This window comes from Anomalospiza imberbis, chromosome 15 (genome assembly GCF_031753505.1).
Source record: "Anomalospiza imberbis isolate Cuckoo-Finch-1a 21T00152 chromosome 15, ASM3175350v1, whole genome shotgun sequence".
In the NCBI taxonomy this organism is placed as follows: Eukaryota; Metazoa; Chordata; class Aves; order Passeriformes; family Viduidae; genus Anomalospiza; species Anomalospiza imberbis.
The window spans coordinates 2995309-3014706 of record NC_089695.1 but is presented as its reverse complement, the minus strand read 5'-3'; the positions used below and the strand labels follow the sequence as shown (position 1 = coordinate 3014706).

The window sequence follows — 19398 nt, the reverse complement described above, 5'->3', positions numbered from 1 at the left end:
AGTCCGACAGCTCAGCAAGGAGCATAACTTCAGCTGTGGCGTATTCAGTGAGGGCACTGATTTTTCTATTTTGTGGGTTCTGATTGTATGTAAACTGCTTTTCTTTCAGTGGAGCAAGAAGTTCCTATAGAGCCTCCAAGTGCAACTACTACAACTACAATTGGAATTTCTGCAACTTCAACTACCTTCACAAATGCCTTTGGGAAGAAAAGAGCTAATGTGGTGACTACCCCCAGCACAAACAGAAAAAATAAGAAAAATAAAACAAAAGAGACTCCTCAGAATATGCAGATAATTTTGCCAGATCAGCATATATCTCTAGCACAGCAAAAAGCAGATAAAAATAAAATAAATGGAGAGCCAAGAGGTGGTGGTGCGAGTGGGAACAGCGATTCAGATAACTTGGATAGCACAGATTGCAACAGTGAGAGCAGCAGTGGAGGGAAGAGCCAGGAGCTGAACTTCACGATGGATACGAACTCCTCGGAGCGGCGCTATGCCTCACTGCTCATCCCCTCTCAGGAAGAAAAAAACAGCACCTCAGCTTCCAAAACACCAATGAGGTGAGACTGCCCTGTTCCTTCCCTGGTGTTTCACAAGGTTCCACCTATGCCGGTGTCAATGTTCTGTAGCTTAAGCTCTACACCAGCTGTACGTTCCCAGAGCCTGGAGAGATCGAGGCTGCTTTATTTCCATAGCTGTGTTAAGTTTGTTGAACACAAGCTCTTTAAAGTCTTGTTAGAACAAGATTTTTTGGCGTTGTTGGCTAGTTTCTAATACTACTTGAGCCAAATAGCCTTTTCTCTCTGCACTTTTTGAGCATCCATGCTGCATTGTTAGCTTTGTTAGAATGGATCTTAAAGTGAATATGCTGGGAATTTAATAAGGAATTGCCAGCTTTACTTATCATCCACATACAGAAGTGGTTTTGTTACGTTTTGATTGTTTTATGGTTTCATCATTAACTCATTTGATTTGCAACCTCTTGCTTTTAAGGAGAGAAGAAGTTGATGACTCTGAGCATTTCACCTGCCAGGTTGATGGCCAGTTTGATATAACCTTGTCGAGCCAGAGGTGAGAGTCAGAAGAACTCAGGGAATGTTGGGGCTCATGAATGGTTCAAAGGGTCATTCAATTGCTTGGGAATTTGCTGATAACTTTTACAACACCACTTTCTGAAGAGGTCATTGGTCTGAATCAGAAAGCTTTGCTCCCACGTGGGTCTGTAGTCTTTGTTTTTACATCTAAGTAATACAAGTCTGATCCCCCATCCTTTTGTTTTTTCTTTCCATTTTTTTCACCAAGGGAGGGAAGAGAGCAGGGAGGTTGATCTGCAGGACACTGGGCTGACAGAGAGGCCAGATTCAATAAGAACACAGACATTGTGGCTTCAAGAAGGGCAGTGAGACAGGGCTGTTGTCAGACTGATTGAGACATTTGTTTGGGAGTGGGAAGAGAGAATATTTTTGTTTTTCTTGTTTTTCCCCAGATTCAGGTTAGATGCAGAATGAGTGGATTCATCAGCCCTTGTAGTTAGAAGGGTGTGTGTTTTGGGCTCCCATTAGGAGTGTTAAAAATTGGAATTTGTCTCTGTTCTGTTCTGTTCTTTGAACAGAGATTGTTTCTGCCTTGGACCTTTCATCCAAGGTTTGCTGCAAGAGCCTTGGGGTCCTGTGCAGCTCACTACAGCAGGACAAGCTCAATGCATCCTTCTAACTCCTTGTTAGAGGTGGTTCTTCTGGAAACAGTTCATGCTGCTAGATTTAAGCTGCAGGGATATAAACTATATGCTGTCGTTTTATTCTGTGATGTGTAATCAGCACATTTCTGTTCCCAGAGTTGATGGTGAAGGTCATTCAAATTCTTTGTCGACTACTTATAAGTCTGTTTCCCTGCCTCTGACCTCTCCAAATGTAAAGCTGAATCTGACCAGTCCAAAAAGAGGCCAGAAAAGAGAAGAAGGCTGGAAAGAAGTGGTTAGAAGGTAAAGACTTTAATACTATGTTTTAAAACTGTCTGTGAGTTTTTTAGCTCATAAATTATTCTCAAATACAGAATGTCCAGCAAGATTATATACCTGAAGAATTAACTTAAGGAGAATCTACCCCACTTTCTCTTGCAGTGCTGGGAAAAGCAACTGCAGCCCTAATTTGTAGTAGCTCCTCGCTAACTTAATGTGAACATGACATAAACATTGTATTTGTCATCAGAAAATAAAGACAACCTGTGGCTTTAGTGAAGTAAAGGATGTGGGGACAAGATAAAAGGGGAAGGGAGCAGAGGGCGCTGAAAAGCCCAACAGCCCGTGAACTAAAGGCAAAATGGATGTGAGTAGAGGAGAGGCAAATGATCCCTTCAAGGTCAAAATACATTGTACTTTGGGCAGTGACCTTGATCACTAATTCAGTGGAAAATTGTGTTACCTGACAGTGAGTGCTTAGAGATACAGTGAGATTTAAAGTTTTACTGTAAAGCAATCTTTTCTTTTGAAAATGTACTGGGTTTTACTGTATGGCCACTAACACCCCAGTATCTCTAACTTTTATCTTGTCTACTGCTTGGAACTAGATTGATCATCTGGCTTTGCTTTTTTTTTTTTTTTTTGGTTCTCTTTATCAAAAAGGAATACAGCACAAACATACCAATGTTAGATGCTTTGTTTGCACTTAGGAAACCCTCCTGCTTTTGTGTTCTGCAGTGGCAATGACTAGATGTGCCCATTTTGGAGAATTTTAGGCTATGTGCAAAGAACGTAATTGTATAGAGGGCTTGGTGCATTTGGATTAGTGGAAGCCACAGGGTGTTCTCAATAAAGGTTAAAAAGGCAGTTTAATATGAAAATTTTATGTGTTTGTGAACTCTTAGTTTGGTCTTGTGTTTGAACTCTTGTGTGTTTGAACTCTTGGTTTGGTCTCTGCCTTTTGATGTGGCCACCAATGGGGCTCTCCACAGTGACGTGGCCTTGCTGGGTGTGTGGTGGCAGCCTGGTCCCCGCTTGGGGAGTGGTGCAGGCAGGAACCCCTCAGACCCCTGACCCCCTCTGACCTGGGGCTACTCCTGCTCTTCCTGGGGCTTTTGAGTCTCCTTGGCTCAGCCCAAATGTTCACTTGGGTGCTGTCTGCTCCTGTGTTGGCCTTGGCAGTGTGTAACATGCATCCAGAACCTGCCCTATCCTCTGTCCTGAGGAATGCCATAAGGAACATCCCATTCAGGGTTCTGCACTGGTGTTTGCTGTGCCCTGACTGGTGGAAGCATGTCCTGCCAAAGAGTGTTGTTGGTGACTGTGGATGTGTGGGTGGAGTGCCCAGGAGCTCCTTCTGCTAAAGCCTCTCCTGATCTCAACAAGAATTCTTCTTCCCTCTCCCTGTGAGTGACCCCCAGCTAGAAGGAATGTCTGTCAAAGTAACCAATGCAAACGTCCCTTCTGCCCCTGACAGGCAAGTGGGCAGAGTTCTGAAAGACCCTCCCCCCAGCAACACTCTGCAGCCAACACCAATTGAGCAATTTCAGCTGCAGAGAGGAGGGCGCTGCTGTTCTGGAGCAAAAAGGTACTTTTGGGGACACTTCTCTAGGTCAAAACCATCAGCCATAGGAGGGAGGGAGGGAGGGAGGGAAACAGCTCTGGATGATGGATGGGAGGGGTCTGGACACTGGGGTGGGCTCTCCTGGAAGAGAAATGCCTCCTTGATCGCTGTCAGAGGTCCCCAGTGAGCTGGAGTGGAAGCAGACCAAGGTGTAGTCAGGAGCCCTGTGGGCAATACAGGTGTTCTTGAAACTTAGGTGAGCATGGAGCTCTGGTTTGGAGAGGGAGTAACTGATGTCTGTCTTGAGAAAGGAGCCTTGGAAGTGGAGGTGGGGAAGAAAACCCAAAGCATGAAACAGCCTTGGGATAGAGCTGGGTGTATGCACTGGGAATTCTGGGGATGGGAAGGGTTGTAGTGTGCTGTCCTGTCAGGAATGGGGGAAAGGAAAAACACCTTGGCAACATGAGGTGTTGCTTTAGAACATTTCTGTGTGTTTAGATGTTTAAAATTAAACAGGTTTCCTCTAAGTCCTGTTAAGTGACAAACAACTCCCTGAGAATCAGTGGATTTCTTACTTACAAGGAGAAACAAACTTACAAGTTTCCAAGACTGGAATAGCTAGGTGAAGCTGGCAGCCTTTCCACAGGGTGGTGGGTACCTGTGAGTGCTGTGATTTCTGAAACCCCTTTGAATCCCCTCTGATTGTTCAGCACTGAGCCAGTGCACATCAGTAGCAAGCCTGAAAGCAGCTTATGGGTACAAGAGGTCCAACACACCTTAAAGTCTGGGGACAGTGGTGGCCCAGAGACCTCAGCTGATGTCTGTGTGCAAGCAGAGCTTGTGTTCAGACACTTCCCAATACCATGTGCTTGCTCTGAACCACCAGTACCATGTGAATCAGGAAAACCCTGAACTCACTGACTTTGGTGACAGCGTTGTGGCCTGACAGTGAGCCTGCTTCTGCAAGTCCAGGCTGCCATCACATGGGCTTCCAGCAGCTCCCTAAATCACAGCACTGCACACCTTCACCTGCTTTCACCCACCATTGTTTATTGGTGACACTGCACTTCCAGATCTTGAGGTCTGAAAGAGATGCACACTAAAAGGTTGTGGATACAGGTGGTATTACAGAGCTGATCGCTGGAAAGCCATCTTCTCCTTGCCATAAACAGTCCAAGTAGTTAAGCCATGGGCTTTTATATTTGAAGCAGTGCTGCTTGTGTAAATTCAGGTTGATAAGCTGAGGATTTGTCTCCCTTTGGAGAGGTACCCAAGATATGATAAAATCCAAAATGGGTTCTGAAGTAGTGTGAGGCTCATATATCTGTGTTACAGTAGTGGTGGAATACTTGCTACTGGAGAATCCTTGCCAGTTACTGAGGATGATGTGTAATTTTAGTGGGGGACTTTGAGAGAGGGTCCAAAAGGTGAAGAAAGGATCAGCAGAAAACCACTTACTGCCCTTAAGAATATTACTTCAGCCACTGTCAGACAGCAGAGGGGTTTTGTCTGTCTTTGAAGTTTGAATGCATTTCACAGATTTCTGATCTTTGTGATATAGGTCAAAGAAATTATCAGTCCCAGCTTCTGTCGTATCTAGAATAATGGGAAGAGGTGGGTGCAACATCACAGCAATTCAAGATGTCACTGGTGCCCACATTGATGTGGATAAGCAAAAAGATAAGAATGGAGAGAGAATGATCACTATAAGGTACAGTATCTCAAAATGAAAGTCTTGAGTTACTCCACAGTGTCATTTATTGAAAAGTTTGTTTGCTTTCTAAGGCAGGATCTATTTAGCTTCTTTGTTCTAGAATAGCACATGCATTCCTGCTGCCAAGATATGCTGACAATCGACTTCAAAGATAATCCTTAAGTTACACAGAAGTCAAGAAATAACTTATTGCAGTAAACTTACAATAGACTTAGAGATCAGTATGAGATTGAAGCTACGGAACTATTGCGCAAAGTGGGGTTTCCTTTTGCAGGAGATAAATCTGTTTGTGTTTAACCTAGGGGTGGTACAGAGTCCACGCGATACGCAGTGCAGCTCATCAATGCCCTTATTCAAGATCCTGCCAAGGAACTGGAAGATTTGATTCCTAAAACTCATATAAGAACACCTGCTTCGAGTACCAAATCAATCCACGCAAACTTTTCGTCTGGAGTCAGCACTGCGACTGCTTCCAACAAGAACTCGTTTCCTCTCGGAGCACCGCCCCTGGTCACATCGCAGTCATCGACACTATCTACTTTCCAGCCTCCTAACAAATTAAACAAGAATGTCCCAGCGAACGTGCGCTCGTCTTTTCCGGTGTCTCTTCCTCTCGCTTATTCTCACCCTCATTTTGCCTTGCTGGCTGCCCAAACTATGCAACAGATCCGGCACCCTCGCTTACCTATGGCCCAGTTTGGAGGAACCTTTTCACCTTCACCGAACACATGGGGACCATTCCCAGTGAGACCAGTTAACCCTGGCAGCACGAACAGCTCTCCAAAGCATAATAGCTCGAGTCGTGTAGGTAGTCAGAATGGAAGCGTTCTGCAGACGGAGTCTCCTGGGTTACCTACGTCCAGTTGTCCCGTTACCGCCTCGTCTGTAGCCGCTTCCACCCAGCCTCTGTGTGTGACCAGTAACCGGACTCCCTCCTCGGTCAGGAAGCAGCTCTTTGCCTGCGTCCCCAAGACGAGCGCTGCAGCAACAGCCATCTCAACTGTGACGAGCACCTGTAGCACTCTGCCCTCAGCTTCCTCTGCCCCCACAAACAACGGGCAAGTGCCCACCGCGTTTCTGCCATCTACAGCTCCGCAAGCGCAGCACTCTGCCCTGAAGGCGGACTCGTTCTCGGCTGCCTCAGCACCCAAGGAGAAGGTGTCGACCCCCGAGCAGCCGCCAACAAGCACGTGCCCGCCGGCTTCAGTCGCAAGCAGTTGCAGTGTGTCAGCCAGCAGCAGCTCAGGGGGCACCGAAACGCGCCCGGCGAGCAGCCCTGCACCGCTCAACAACGCGCAGGAAGAAATTCTGCCAACCAGCATGTCCGAGATCAGCCCTTCCATGTCGATGCCTTTTTCATCCAGCTCAGAAACTGCTCCTTTAAGCTTAGCGTCACCCAGGTCAGTTGTTGCAGATAATCAGGACAACAGTAACTTACCTCAAGTAGCTGTACCAGCACCTCGAGTTACTCACAGGATGCAGTCCAGAGGTTCTTTCTATTCAGTGGTACCAAATGCAAACCTCCATCAAGATCCTCAGTCTATTTTTGTTACGAATCAAGTTCCTTTAACACCTTCTCAAGGTCCACCTGCTGCAGTGCAGCTTTCGTCAGCCATGAACGTTATGAACGGTTCTCAGATGCACATTAACCCAGCAAACAAATCATTGCCTCCTGCCTTTGGGCCAGCAACGCTCTTCAATCACTTTAGTAGTCTTTTTGATAGCAACCAGGTGCCAGCTAACCAAGCATGGGGAGACTGTCCACTCTCTACCCGAGCAGCAGCTGACCCATCTTTCACTGTTCAGTCTACCTTTCTGAATAACTCTGTGCTAGGACATGTGGAAAACGTTCATCCCGACAACTCCAAGGCTCCTGGTTTCAGGCCACCTTCCCAGCGGGTTTCAACTAGTCCTGTAGGTAAGTCACTAAGATCATGTTCTGGACAAAATCATTTCTTCAGCCATTGCACTTTGGTCATCATACTGATGGAGAAATAGTCTACAAATGACAGCTGGAGAATGCTCATGTAATGAGGATGGCCTGTTTTTTCCAAGTGCTCTTTAAAATGCTGCTGATTTTTTTTTTTCTTTGGCTCTTCTAGGCTGTTAGGAGTTGGGAAGATTTCAGATGTTGCATTGCTTGTCCTCTGTGTGAGACAGGAATTCTCCCACCTGCTTGTAGTGTAGCATCAATTTTAGGTTTTGGGTTGGAATGGAGCACAAGTGTGGGATGACACCAAACCTGAGGACTCCTGGAGGTTCCAGCTGCAGCAGTGACTGCATGCAGGTGCTCCGTATTGTATGTGAGACTCCAGCTTGACTCAGTGAGGATAAACTCTCTGTACCTTTTGGTTCTTGATATGGCTCTGGGATTTTAGTAAGCTTACTTTGTGGAGCTTATTGGTGTTCTACTGTGTGGGTTGTTTTATTCAGAGATTCAGTATAGCAGTACTAGCACATCTGGATTTGTTTGAAATGGGTTATGAACACTGACATTGAGCTCCCTGCTCTTGCTCTACTCTGCCTGCAGGGTTTTTCTTCTCAGTGTTCAAACTATGTTGCAAACAACCAACTGCACCCATTAGGTTGGAAGGGACCCTCAAAAGATCTCTTCTTTGGACCCCTTTGCTCTTGCCATGGTGTCTGTGGGGTGCCCTGGAGGTGGGTATCTGGAGAGCCTTGCTCTGGAGTCATCCTTGCCCACACAGTGTTGGGTATTTGGGCTAAAGCTTCAGACTTGAATGCTGGGCTGGGACAAGTCAAGTAGTTTGATGTTCAGATTAAAGGAGAAGAGAGAATTTGGAAGATGTGATGGTAAGGAAAGAAGATCTTCAGCATTCCCTTTCCTCTCAGTTGCTTGACAAATGTGCAGGACTTCTGCAAACCAGAACACTTCTCTCTTACTGGCTTTAACCACAAAACTGGGGTGTTTGCTATGACTGTAGTTTTCTCAGTTGTTAAATTTGAGTTGTACTGCTCTGCAAAGCGAGGACACACCTAGAACTCTGTGCCACATCCAGCCTCAGTGCAGGAAGCAGAACCAGATGAAGTAACTGGACCTTGTTCAACAGAGACTGTTAATAAAGAGCTGCCAGACCCCCAGCAGGCTCCAAGACCACATGACAGTGGCTCAGCTTTTCCTCTGCAGTGCTCTGAACTGAGGTTGGCTGTTGCTGAAATAATTTCTGGGAAAGGAAACTTATGGCAAATGAGATCTGCTGACTTCCCTGACGATGGCATCCTGCATGTGCAAACATGGATGACTGGGACTTCTTACAGCAACAAAGTATTTTGCTGTTCCCTTATGTTAAGATCATCTGTTTTTAATGGGAGAAAATTTCTTGTATTTCTACTTTATATATCCTTTTATACTTTATATATCCTTAAGTGACTGTAAGTATTTAAGAAACAGTGTAAACCTGTTTCTGCCATTAGAAAGCTTAGGTAGATAGCCAAGGAAAACTCACACAGTTGACTTTGGGGAAGGTATATGTGAAGTTCTAAATGAAGCTCAAAAATATTTGGACAGAACACATTTTTTCCTGAGTTAGGATTTGATTAGGATACTGCAAATTGAAGAAAACCTGCAAATAGGGAGTGTGCTGCTAAAATTGTGCTGGGCAGGAGGCAACTGATTAATCAGGTCCTTAGTTGATTCATTTAATGCCATTTTACTTCATGCTGCTTCTGATCACCTTTTTTCAGAATCTAGATGTTCCAGGAGTAAGGGGGGGGGGGGTTAAGGAAGCTTGAGGATGTTTGGAAGGTGTGATAGAGAAGAAAGGAGCGAGTACAGTGGGCTGAGGAGTTCTCTGTTGCCTTCCCTCAGAGCCACGTGTGGTCTGCCCACCCCTCTCATTTGCCAGCTTGTCCCAGGGGAGTGGACCTTGCCCTTGGCTCAGCCCCAGGGCTGGCAGAACTGGGGACTTCCATGGCTGTTTGCACAGGGCTTGGTGACACAGTTCATGAGATTTTGAGAAGGGAGGACAAGGGCTGGTCACTGCTCATGCTCTGGCCAGCAGCAGCACAGTGGACAGGGAGCAGCCAGGGCCTGGCCTGGCAATTCTGTGTGGTCAGAGGGGTTGGGAACAGCCTCAGAGCAGGTGGACACCCATCCTCTGATCTCAGCTGTGGGAAGGACACCTGAGGGAGCAGAGGTTTGTATTTTGTGCCTCTCTTGCACAGTTGGCAAATTTTTTCACAAATCAACATTTCTAAGGGATCACCTCTAAACTGATTTGGTGAAGATTTAATGTAGTTTGGGTGTGCACTAACCCAGCTTTTTCTTAACAAGTTCTCACCTGAGGGTGGAGCTCAGGTAGTCTGCTTTTCCTGGAAAGTTCATGGGTGAGCTCAACTGCAGCTTGAGTTTTCTCTGACTGACCAGTTCCTTTGAGGCACAGATATCTCTGGAGATCTCACTGCTGTGGATGCATTCTGGAAATGGCCTATTTGTCTCACATTTTTAGGTCTCTTGACCTGGCAGTTTGCAGTTGAGGGCAGGCTTAGCCCAACCATGAGAGGAGGCTGTGGAGAAGACCAAAAGTAATCTACTTCTTACTTCTGTCCTCTGCAATTTAAGGAGTTTGAGTTTGCTTCTTAAAAGGGCAAGCTTAGGAAGCAGCACATGAGTATGGAACTGCATGAAATGGTTGGACTCTGTTTCACACAGAGTGACTGAGTGTTGTGGCCCTTTCTCTAAATGTGCAGGTAATGTTGCAGTAACCAACATCTGCCTGGGGTCTTTGATAAACTGCATTTTGAGCAGTTTGTGTGAGATCAATATACTCCTCTCAAAAGCACAGTTATGCATTCAGAGCACAATGAGCAGTTTGAGTTTCTAGCCCAGGTAAGTGCAGAGTATGGTATTGCAGAAGATTTTTGTATTAGAAAACCTGATTTTTTTGGTAAGTACACAAATAGGAAGCTCGTTATTGCAGTCAGGATTTGGTAAGTTACTCTTCAGAATAACCATTTTTAATATCAAGCAAAGTTTTTCATCCACTTTTATGAAAGACGAGATAAAGTTGAAAAGTGTTCTTTGTGACCTGACTCCTGGATTTGTGCATCTTTGGCTGTCACACTCCCTTCAGCCCATGGAGCATCTCCAGCAGAGCTGAAGTGGTCTTGACTGTCCAGTCATTGCACTTTACAAGCTGTGTACCCAAAAGCTGTGTACCCATCAGCCTTCTGAGCCATCAGAAGACAGCAGGGCATCCCTCTCCTGCAGGAGAGCTGCTTTTGTCACAGTCCCTGCCTTGTTCTCTGTCTGGGAGCCCGGCAGCACTCACGGGTGGCAGCAGCTCTGTTACCCTTCTGTCTGGGGCAGATCTTGTGTGGTTTGCCAGCCAGCTGGCAGTTTGTGGTTTGGTGTGTGGTGGAATCGGTCCCCAGGGGCCTTTTGGCTGCCAGGTTTGTGGACAGGGGGGTGGCCAGAGTGTCCAGTCAGTGGCTCCACAGCAGATGCCCAGGGAGGGCCCTGGGCTGCAGGCGCCGCTATCGGCTCAGGCCTGAGCTCTGTGCTGGAGCCAGGCTGCAACTCCAGACAAACTCAGCTCAACCACGCTGCAGTCACAGGCACTGGCCTCCTCCTCAGAGCCGTGGAGTTTGTGCTGTGACAAACCCTGGAAGACTGTCCTCCCATCCTGGGGGTCCCTCAGCTAAGCACCCCATGTTCCAGCAGCAGGGGGATGTGTTTCTCCTTGGCTGTAAGGCAGACTTCTCAATTTAACATTTGGGCTAGTGAGAAAAATACCTCCTTTAACTCCAACAAATCATTTCTCTCCCTGGGAGCAGGTTGGATCTGGCATATCTGGAAGAAGTAAATCAGGTGACTTGGTTGATAATACTGGGGCCAAAGACCTGGCTTTCAGGAACTGAAAAGTGCCCCTCTAGTTTCTGGCCTAAGGTACTGCCTGGCAGCACTGCTGTTTGTGGTGGGGTGTGTGTAGAGATAACCTTCAACCTCACTCTGCAGCAACATAGGCTGGTCCTGGTTGTGGTCATTTTGAAATGTTTAAATGGTTTTGAAACTAATCTTGTTTAATAGGCCCTTGAAACTAAACCCTAAACTCAGGTGAACATACGGCCATGCCCATTTCTGCTTTCAGGTAATAACGTGTGATAAGAGCTTTTACGACATTTTGGAAAAATACTTCAAAGCTTTGGCTTATTAAAAAAACTGTAATTCACCCTTGCTAGTAATTTTTGTGGGACTTTGAACTCTTTCTCCATCTCTCTCTTCCTCTCACACGTCCCTGGAGGAAGCAGCCCCCTCCCCTGTGGTGCTGTGCCACGCCAGCCCTGTCTCTGTGGCCACAGCGTGCTCTGGCTGATCTCTACATAAAGGTACCATGGGATGGCAAAGCCCATCCTGCAGAGAACTGCTTCCCTGGTGCTGGATTCCCCTGGGACTTTCACAGAGCCCTGGACCCCTGTTGGATTTGGGTGGCGTTCTGTAAGCAAAGATCATGGCCACTCCCAGCTTTCCTGCTCTGCCCTCCCTGCTAAGATCATTTTCTTTCAGTGACCAAAGGGATGGCTGTTTTTGTTAAGACTTGAGGCCAAACCAGAGAGCCTCCAGAAATGCCTCTGCGGTTTCTAAGGGAGAATCGTGCACCTGTAAAATGACCTTGTGCAGATGCCCCCAACGGTGATGAGATGCTTTAATTATATTTGGAGCACTAGCTTTCTCTGGTGCTTTGAAGCAAGTTCCCAAAGAGAGATATTTAATCAAATTTATGTTTATTTCAGGCTTACCCTCTCTAGATCCATCCAACAGCTCTACAACTTCTTCTTCAGGTCCTTTGACAGGCTTTTCAGCAAACATACAAGGAGCACGGGTTTACCTTCAAGGGCCAGCGCCTGTTGGGACTCCCAGCTTTAACAGACAGCATTTTTCACCACATCCTTGGACAAGCGCAACAAATTCATGTAGGAACTTCATGGGTCTGTCTTAGTTAACTATAAATTCATAGCTATTGTCTTTAGTAGATTTCTTACTTGAGGGGAACTTACCCAGTAATGCACAAAATGCTTTCCAATTGCTTTTAGCAGCTGTGAGGATGGTGTGCAAATCCCAAGCTGTGCTATTTTGTGGGGTTTTTCCCATGCCACAAGTTCTGGTAGCATTACTAAAGGCCTGTTTGGGCAGAAAAATGAGTCATTGTAGGCTCTTGAGAGGAGAGAGCATGAAGCAGTGGGGGAGTGGAGGTGATTACGCCAAGCTAAAGATTCCCCTCTAAGTAGTACGAGTTCAATATTAGGTGAAAATGTCATGTTTGCCATGGTTTGAAGTTATACTTGCCTTTTTTATTTTTTTTTTTAATTGGGATCTGGAATTATACTTAATTTGTTCCAAAATCTCTAAGCATCATCCAAGGTAACAGTGGGTTTTCTTCCTAATGGAAAGAACATGGAAGTAGCTTTACAGAAAATATGGGTCTTTGATTCAGAATCATAGCTGAAGAGGTTTTTCATGTCACTGCATGCAACTTCATTGCCACTCTGAGTTTAAGAACCAAAATATTTAAATGAGTGCTCAAAGGAAGTTGGATTTCCCAAGGAGAGTCAGTGACACTTCTGAAGTTGGCAGGACTTCATGCTCTTGGGTCACACCTGTGGCTTTGGGAAGCTGTCTGATTTCTCTTCTGCTGGAAGTAGTAGATACCAAAACCAGGCTGCTTAGATATTTATGGTATTTTGGCTGATGTTTTCACCTCTTCCTGAAACTCTTCCATGTTTCTTATTCTTTCTTGTAATTAATTTAGATACACTGCTATGTCATGAGAATATCATGATTCTGATGGCTGAAAGCATTTGTGTTATAATGTGGATTTTAGAGTTCAGATAACTCTTAGACAGAATTTCTGTGAAAGACTTGAATACTTGCCATAAAAAGCCTTTAAAACATTTTATCATTTGCTTTGAGATAATATTGGGGAAATAAATGGGATGGCATTTACGCTTACTACTTTGTGTGTAATTAAGCAAGAGAAATACTCTTTTCAGCAGGTGAATCTCCTATTCCATCAGTTTCCTCAGGATCATCTTCGCCCCTCTCAGCTGCTTCTGCACCTGCTAACTTGGGCCAGCCAAAAACGGGTAACGCCAACCCAGATCGGAAGGTGCCCCCTCCCATCGGGACAGAGAGGCTCGCCAGGATCCGCCAGGGAGGCTCCGTCACTCCCACGCCCCTGGGAACCAACTTCACAGCCCCCGTGGGCCACAGCGGCATCTGGTCCTTCGGAGTCAACAGCGTGTCTGGTGAGTGCTGCCGTGCAGAAACTGCCAGGGCCTCTCAGGAGGACTGCGTTTGCAAGGAGGGTTGGAGAGGAGGAGTAAGGCTCCACGTCTGTACTCCCATGTGGAACATCCCAAGGGGAGAGCTGGTGGCAGTGGAGGGAGAGCACAGGTCAGTGGAAGTGCTGTGGTTTGCCCTCCTGATGCTGGTGGATCTCACCGGCCTGGATCAAGTCACCAGGCACTTGTGAGCCTGAAATGGTGCAGAGACCTCCTACAGAGTCCTCTGAAGGATCCAGAGCTTAGAGTGAACAATTTCTGTCTCTTAATGGGCCGGTTTCCAGGCCTGTCTGTTGGCTCCCTCTGTCCAGGTTTCTCTCTTGTTTTCCACTCACATTTTACAGTGTCAGCTGAGGTGCAGCTGATGCACCCAGGGACGCAGAGCTGTGGATGCTGGTTTTTGCACTGATTTCCTCGTGACTCTTGAACAGTATGGGATAACTTCTGTTCCAGGCAGCCTTGGTTCCCAAAGAATGACTTTGAAACAGCTGAAGTTTTACGTTCAGTTTCCTGGTAGTTGGATTTTGTGGAAAGGAGGAGGTGCAGCATTTGAGGTGTAGAGTGTTTCCATTGATAACTTTCAATGCAAACGTTTGAGTCCTGCATTTGTTTTATGCTTCAGTGAAGCCCTCCACACTTTGGCTAACTCATGTCTCAGCATTGCTGTGTGTTTTCAAGAAAAGCTTGTATGTGCTTACAGGTAGTGTTGGGAGCTCTGTTGGATTTTTGCAGTGGTCATGTGGAACTCGCAGTTCATGATAGTCCCCACCCTTGTCTGGATACCTGAGATCCCTCTGTGGCTGTGTGTTTTCAGGGTACCTTTGGGTGGCCTTAGGTGTGTGCAGCTGCTGAATTCTACTCAAGTGTCTGCAGTGAATTTCATCAGCCATTTTTCATCTCTTTGCAGAAGGCTTGTCGGGTTGGTCTCAGCCTGTCATGGGAAGCCATCCAATGCATCAGCAGCTGTCAGACCCGGGCACCTTTTCTCAGCATCAGCCCATGGAGAGAGATGATTCTGGAATAGTGGCTCCCTCGAATATTTTCCACCAACCTATGCCAAATAGTTTTGTGGATTTTTCTAAAGTAAGTTACAGAGAGTTGGATTTATGAAATGGCCAGGGCCTGCCTTTATTGCATCTCCTGTTCTGCCTGTTCACCCTGTGTGTGTGTCCTCTGCTGCCACTGCTCATCACCCCAGTCCTGAACCTTCTTTCATCCCAGAACCGACCAGAAAAGGTGCCCAAGCCTGAAGGCAGGTCTAAACAAAGCCAGAGTTTGTAGGTTGCAGATATTCTCAGGTCAGTAGCTGAAGGCCTTCATCAGTCTTCAGTGTTTGTCTCTCAGAAGTTCAGTCTCCTGGAAATGTTTCACAAAGCTTGCCCAGCTCTTGAGGGTAATTACAAGTTTGCTTAATGCTTTCAGCACAAATCATGGCCACAATACCACATAGCTTCCTTAGGGAAGTGGCAGGAGGAGAGGACTCCCAGCATGTTTCAGAAAGAGCCATAGCATGTGGTCTTGGCATCTGCATGGCAAAGCAGAGCCAGTCACACATAGGAAAAGAATTCTCCTAACTGCAAAAAACTGCTCTGTAACTTGCTCTTTCTGAATAGGCAGAATTATTTTAGATGGCCATTAGGAATTAGAGAAGATCTCCAACCCAGTCTGGTCAGCTCAGTGCAGCCCTGTGTGCACTGTGGCTGTCCTGTGCTGCAGAGAGGAGGGTACACTGAGGTCACAGTGTTCAGCTGCTGGCCTGGCTTTGTGGGCTTATCTGAAAACTCTGTGTGTGCTGCAGCCTCTGCTTAGGTGTAAGTTCAGAAAAATGGCTAAGCTGGCTGGAATCTCCAGCTCTGAAATCACAGCCACCCTTCCCGGTGTCCTCCACCAGTGCTCTCTTGTCCCCTCAGGGCCTGCCCATCTCCATGTACGGCGGCACTCTGATACCCTCGCACCCTCAGCTGGCAGATGGCCCAGGAGGGCCCCTCTTTAACGGGCTCCATACTCCAGATCCTGCCTGGAATCCCATGATCAAAGTTGTCCAGAACTCAACAGAATGTACTGATGCTCAGCAGGTAGTGTGGCTGTCTTTTCCCACCTGTGCTTTCCTGGGGCTTTATACGGTGCTGTGAGACCCGGTTTTGGCTGGGTGACACGTTTGGTTTTTTCAGTTCTTTGAAGCTAGGATTGAGATTGTTTGCGTGACTTTTCCCTACAGTGTGTGCATGTGTTCATAAAATATCCATGGTGCTATTGATACCAAACCTTCCAGGTAAAACAAGCAGCATTTCAAGACTGCTCAGCCAGGTAATGGACTGTTACAAGTGAGAGGGTTTATATCCATACTCGGCACCTTGCAGGTTGTCAGTCAGAGCCGGAGAGCTCCTGCCTTTGGACAGTCTGGTTGTATTTTGAGGGAAGCCTTATGCTTGCCCTCAGTGGTAAAACACTGTTAAAGGAACCTTTATTTGTTTTTATAATAGATTTGTCTTTTTATTTCTTGCTGTAGATTTGGCCTGGCACCTGGGCACCTCACATTGGAAACATGCATCTCAAGTACGTCAACTGATTTAAGGGGGTCTGTCCTTTTTTAGCCTGGTTTGGGAATCTTTGACCTTGAAGAACCCTGGGGATTCTTTTCATGTGCCTAACTAAGCGATTTTCTGTGGGCTGTAACAATGGAATCTCGATTGCCCGTTGTATAAGAACAAATTGACTTACCTATACAAACTGATTCTGTTCTCCAGTTAGTTTAGCCACTTCAAACTTAAAAATCAGACAAAACTAGTGCTTTTGGCTAAACACTACTGAATGCTCCTTGTATGCAGCAGAGAACTAGCTGATGACATGATTTTGACCTTTTAGGGTGGTAAATACCTGTATAATTGTTTACAGACTTACAAGGAAAAGCTGAGTAAATTTCATGTCGTATAGTGGCTCTACTTTATGTAGCCTGTATTAATGTGAAATATTTACCTGAATACTCAATAAAAGGCAAACAGCATTTATAGGTTGTGTGTGAGAATTTTGGAAAGGGCTGTATGTTACTGTCCCCAGTAGCTGCTGCCGTGCCCGGTGATGCACCTCCCCAGGTTCACGTACTGAGCACATGGGTGCAGTCAGGTTTGGGGGGGTTTGGAGCCACAGGTGTCTGCAGAGTCCTTGCCCCTGCCACTTGTGAGCCTTTTATTGGTGTGAACCTGCTTCTCTGTTACGGTTTTTTCTTCTGGATCAGTTCTGCTGCTTCTGGCAGGTGTCACCTGAGAGAGCAGGTTTTTCCCAGGGCTGCAAAGAAGGGCTGACAACAGTGACAGGTGAATGCAGGGTTCTTCACCTGCCCAGAAGCAGATCTTAGAAAAGTGCTTCCCATTAGAGGAAAATGTAATAGGTTCAGTTCTAAGCTTCTTGTAATGCTGTAAATCTGCTAAGAGCTCCTCAGGCCCTTTCTGTGAGGAAGAAGAGGATTTTTGCACACTGCTTAAGATGAATGTTAACTCCTGACCCAGTTCTCCACTTTCTGCCCTTGGACTGTGCTTAGTTCTGCTTTTGCTCCAAAGCAGTGCAGTAACTACATGGAATCCATTCCTTAAGCAGGAAACTCCAGTGCACATATTGTCTAATCCTATGGATCAGTCTCAGACCAGGTGGAGACTTCACCTTCTTCCACCTTATCCAGACAAATCCTTATTTGCAGCAGCAGAGTTTCCCCAGCAAAAGCATAAAGAAGTACTGAAAACCCAAACTGCACAAGCAGTATCCACGTACCACAGGCAAATCAACCTTGGAAGCACTACTGGATGGTATATTCAGATATTTTTCTTGGCAATTGAGGAAGAAATGCAAAAAAAAACCAAAAATTAACTGCTGCTGCCCCAGTGGTAGTGTCAACACCAAAGGAGGTACACACAGAATGAGTCACAAAAAGGTTTGTGTTGGAAGTGGCCTTCAGGTTCACCCAGAGTGATGCCCTGCCGTGGGCAGGGGACACGTGTCAGCAGAATTGTATTGAAAACAAGCAGTGTTGTGGTGCAGTAGGTGTGTGCTCTCTGGGGCAGGGGAGGGCTGGGGTGCCGACTTGTGCGGGGTCCTCGGCTGCAGCAAGCAGTGCCACCTCCTCCTGCCCCATTCAGGGGAGCCACTGTCTCCCCATCCTGGAGAGCTGCAGCTCCAGGGCAGGTGGCACAGTCTGCTCCATGACACCAGGGGGCAAGACTCAGGATGGGGATGGGGCTGTCCCTGGAACAGCCTTGGCCACCCCAGCCCTGCCTGACGTAGGCAGCTCTTTGCTGCACGGGTCCCTTGCTGGGTTCTTCCCCGCACAGCTCCTTCCCTGAGGACATGGGCACTTGCTCTGGGCACCAGATCCATTTGGCCCCAGCAGCCTCCACTAAAGTGGAAAAGGGAACCCCAAAGTTCTGTAGGAAGATCCTGCTCGAAGTTTGGACCATCACTGCCCCATGGTTACAGGGGGGCACAGGCAGAGGCAGGGCCTTGTGCTTCTGGGGAGAGAGCTGGTGGCAGTACCAGGGGGCTGGTGAGTGCAATGCTGGTCCCTCAGGACAGGCTGCCTGGATCCAGGGAAAGCGTGGAGGTAACTAATGGCAGAGTCTGTGCCCACTTGAGTTCACCAGCCCTGGGTGGCAGGGCTCCCCCAGACCTGTCCTTCCCCCTTCTGACCCCCTGGGCCAGCCATTGAGCAGGTCCTTTTCTTTGCTGTCTGTCCTCAGGGAAGCATGTGCCTCATTCCTGAGCTGGCCATGTTTGGGTTGAGCCACAGGTGCCCGCCCTGTGGGCACTGGCTCTGTTGTGTGCCTTCATTTAGGCTTCTCTGGGGTGAGAGAGCCCGGCCTGGTGCTGCGGGGCCGTGGCAGGTGTGGGCTCTGTAAGATGTTTGCAGTGCCCAGCAGAAGCTCCAGGCTCACTGGCACCTCGGGCAGCAGCTCTGGGCTCCCTGGAACCCTGGGCTGCACCCAGTGCCAGAGCCTGGCAGGGAACTGGTGCTGGGCTGCAGGGAGGGCAGGGCTGCAGACGTGGCACACAGGCTGGTTGGCACACAGGCTGGTTGGCACACAGGCTGGTTGGCACACAGGCTTGGTGCGACCTCAGGCCTTGCTGGCAGGCGGTTGGAGCATGGGGAGGAGGCAGCCCCAGGTGGACACTGCACACCCAGCAGGCTGCAGATGTCCCATCGAACCCAGCTGTTGTCCTCCTGCAGGGAGCAGCAGGTGGCTGGCTGAGACAACGGGAAACGGGTTCCCAGGGTGCCCACCTTGGGATACCCAGCCCTTGCTGCTCCACCCTGGAACAGGGTGCCACACGAAACTGTTGCTGCCTGGTCCGGAGGCTGGGGCCTCGCTGTGTGCCCCAGGACTGGCCCTGCCCTCCAGGCAGCACAGGGGTGGCCTGTGTTAGCCCTTGGGAGGCTGGACCCCCTTGTGCTGCATCCTGCAGAGCACCAGGAGCCTGAAGGGGAGGAATAAAGTGGGGAATAGCTGCTGAGCAGGATGGGTGTCACAGGCTGCCTTGTGGGAAGCCAGACATGATGGCTCCAGAGCCAGATGTGTCCATGAGCCATGGCCGAGCACTGGGTCCCACCCCCTGCTCTGGGCTGAGGTGCTCAGGGGCGGGGGTGGCCAGGGCCAGCAGTGCCTGACAGCCCCCCGCTTTTGGCAGGTACCCGCATCATCTGCGCCCGCAAGTTCCTGCTGGAGTGCAAGAGTTCACCCGCGGCCAGGACCCCTCCCTGCTGCCTGCCCCAGACCCCCGGTGTCACATCCCTGGCCCAGTCCAGCCTCGTCAAGCTGGAGGAGCTCAAGGAGCGGAATGAGAGCGAAGAGGCCATGCCAGGTGAGCAGTCCA

The 19398-nt window shown here is 47.9% G+C and overlaps 1 protein-coding gene across 15 annotated transcripts in view; it reads left to right on the top strand.

The window, feature by feature from the left end:
• The window catches only part of ANKHD1 (ankyrin repeat and KH domain containing 1), a 102538-nt gene that overhangs the window by 82761 nt on the left and 379 nt on the right, over positions 1-19398 (top strand). For 3 of the 15 annotated variants that reach the window (XM_068205542.1, XM_068205535.1, XM_068205549.1), the window contains 11 exons: positions 110-563; positions 1000-1074; positions 1838-1984; positions 3438-3548; positions 5086-5235; positions 5541-7156; positions 11992-12186; positions 13249-13503; positions 14447-14622; positions 15450-15614; positions 19213-19386. In XM_068205542.1, coding sequence (XP_068061643.1) covers positions 110-563; positions 1000-1074; positions 1838-1984; positions 3438-3548; positions 5086-5235; positions 5541-7156; positions 11992-12186; positions 13249-13503; positions 14447-14622; positions 15450-15614; positions 19213-19386 — 3518 coding nt within the window. Of the gene's footprint in view, positions 1-109; positions 564-999; positions 1075-1837; positions 1985-3437; positions 3549-5085; positions 5236-5540; positions 7157-11991; positions 12187-13248; positions 13504-14446; positions 14623-15449; positions 15615-16048; positions 16548-19212; positions 19387-19398 lie in introns of those variants that run through there. The other 12 variants (XM_068205544.1, XM_068205543.1, XM_068205541.1 and 9 more) reach the window with 12 other exon arrangements.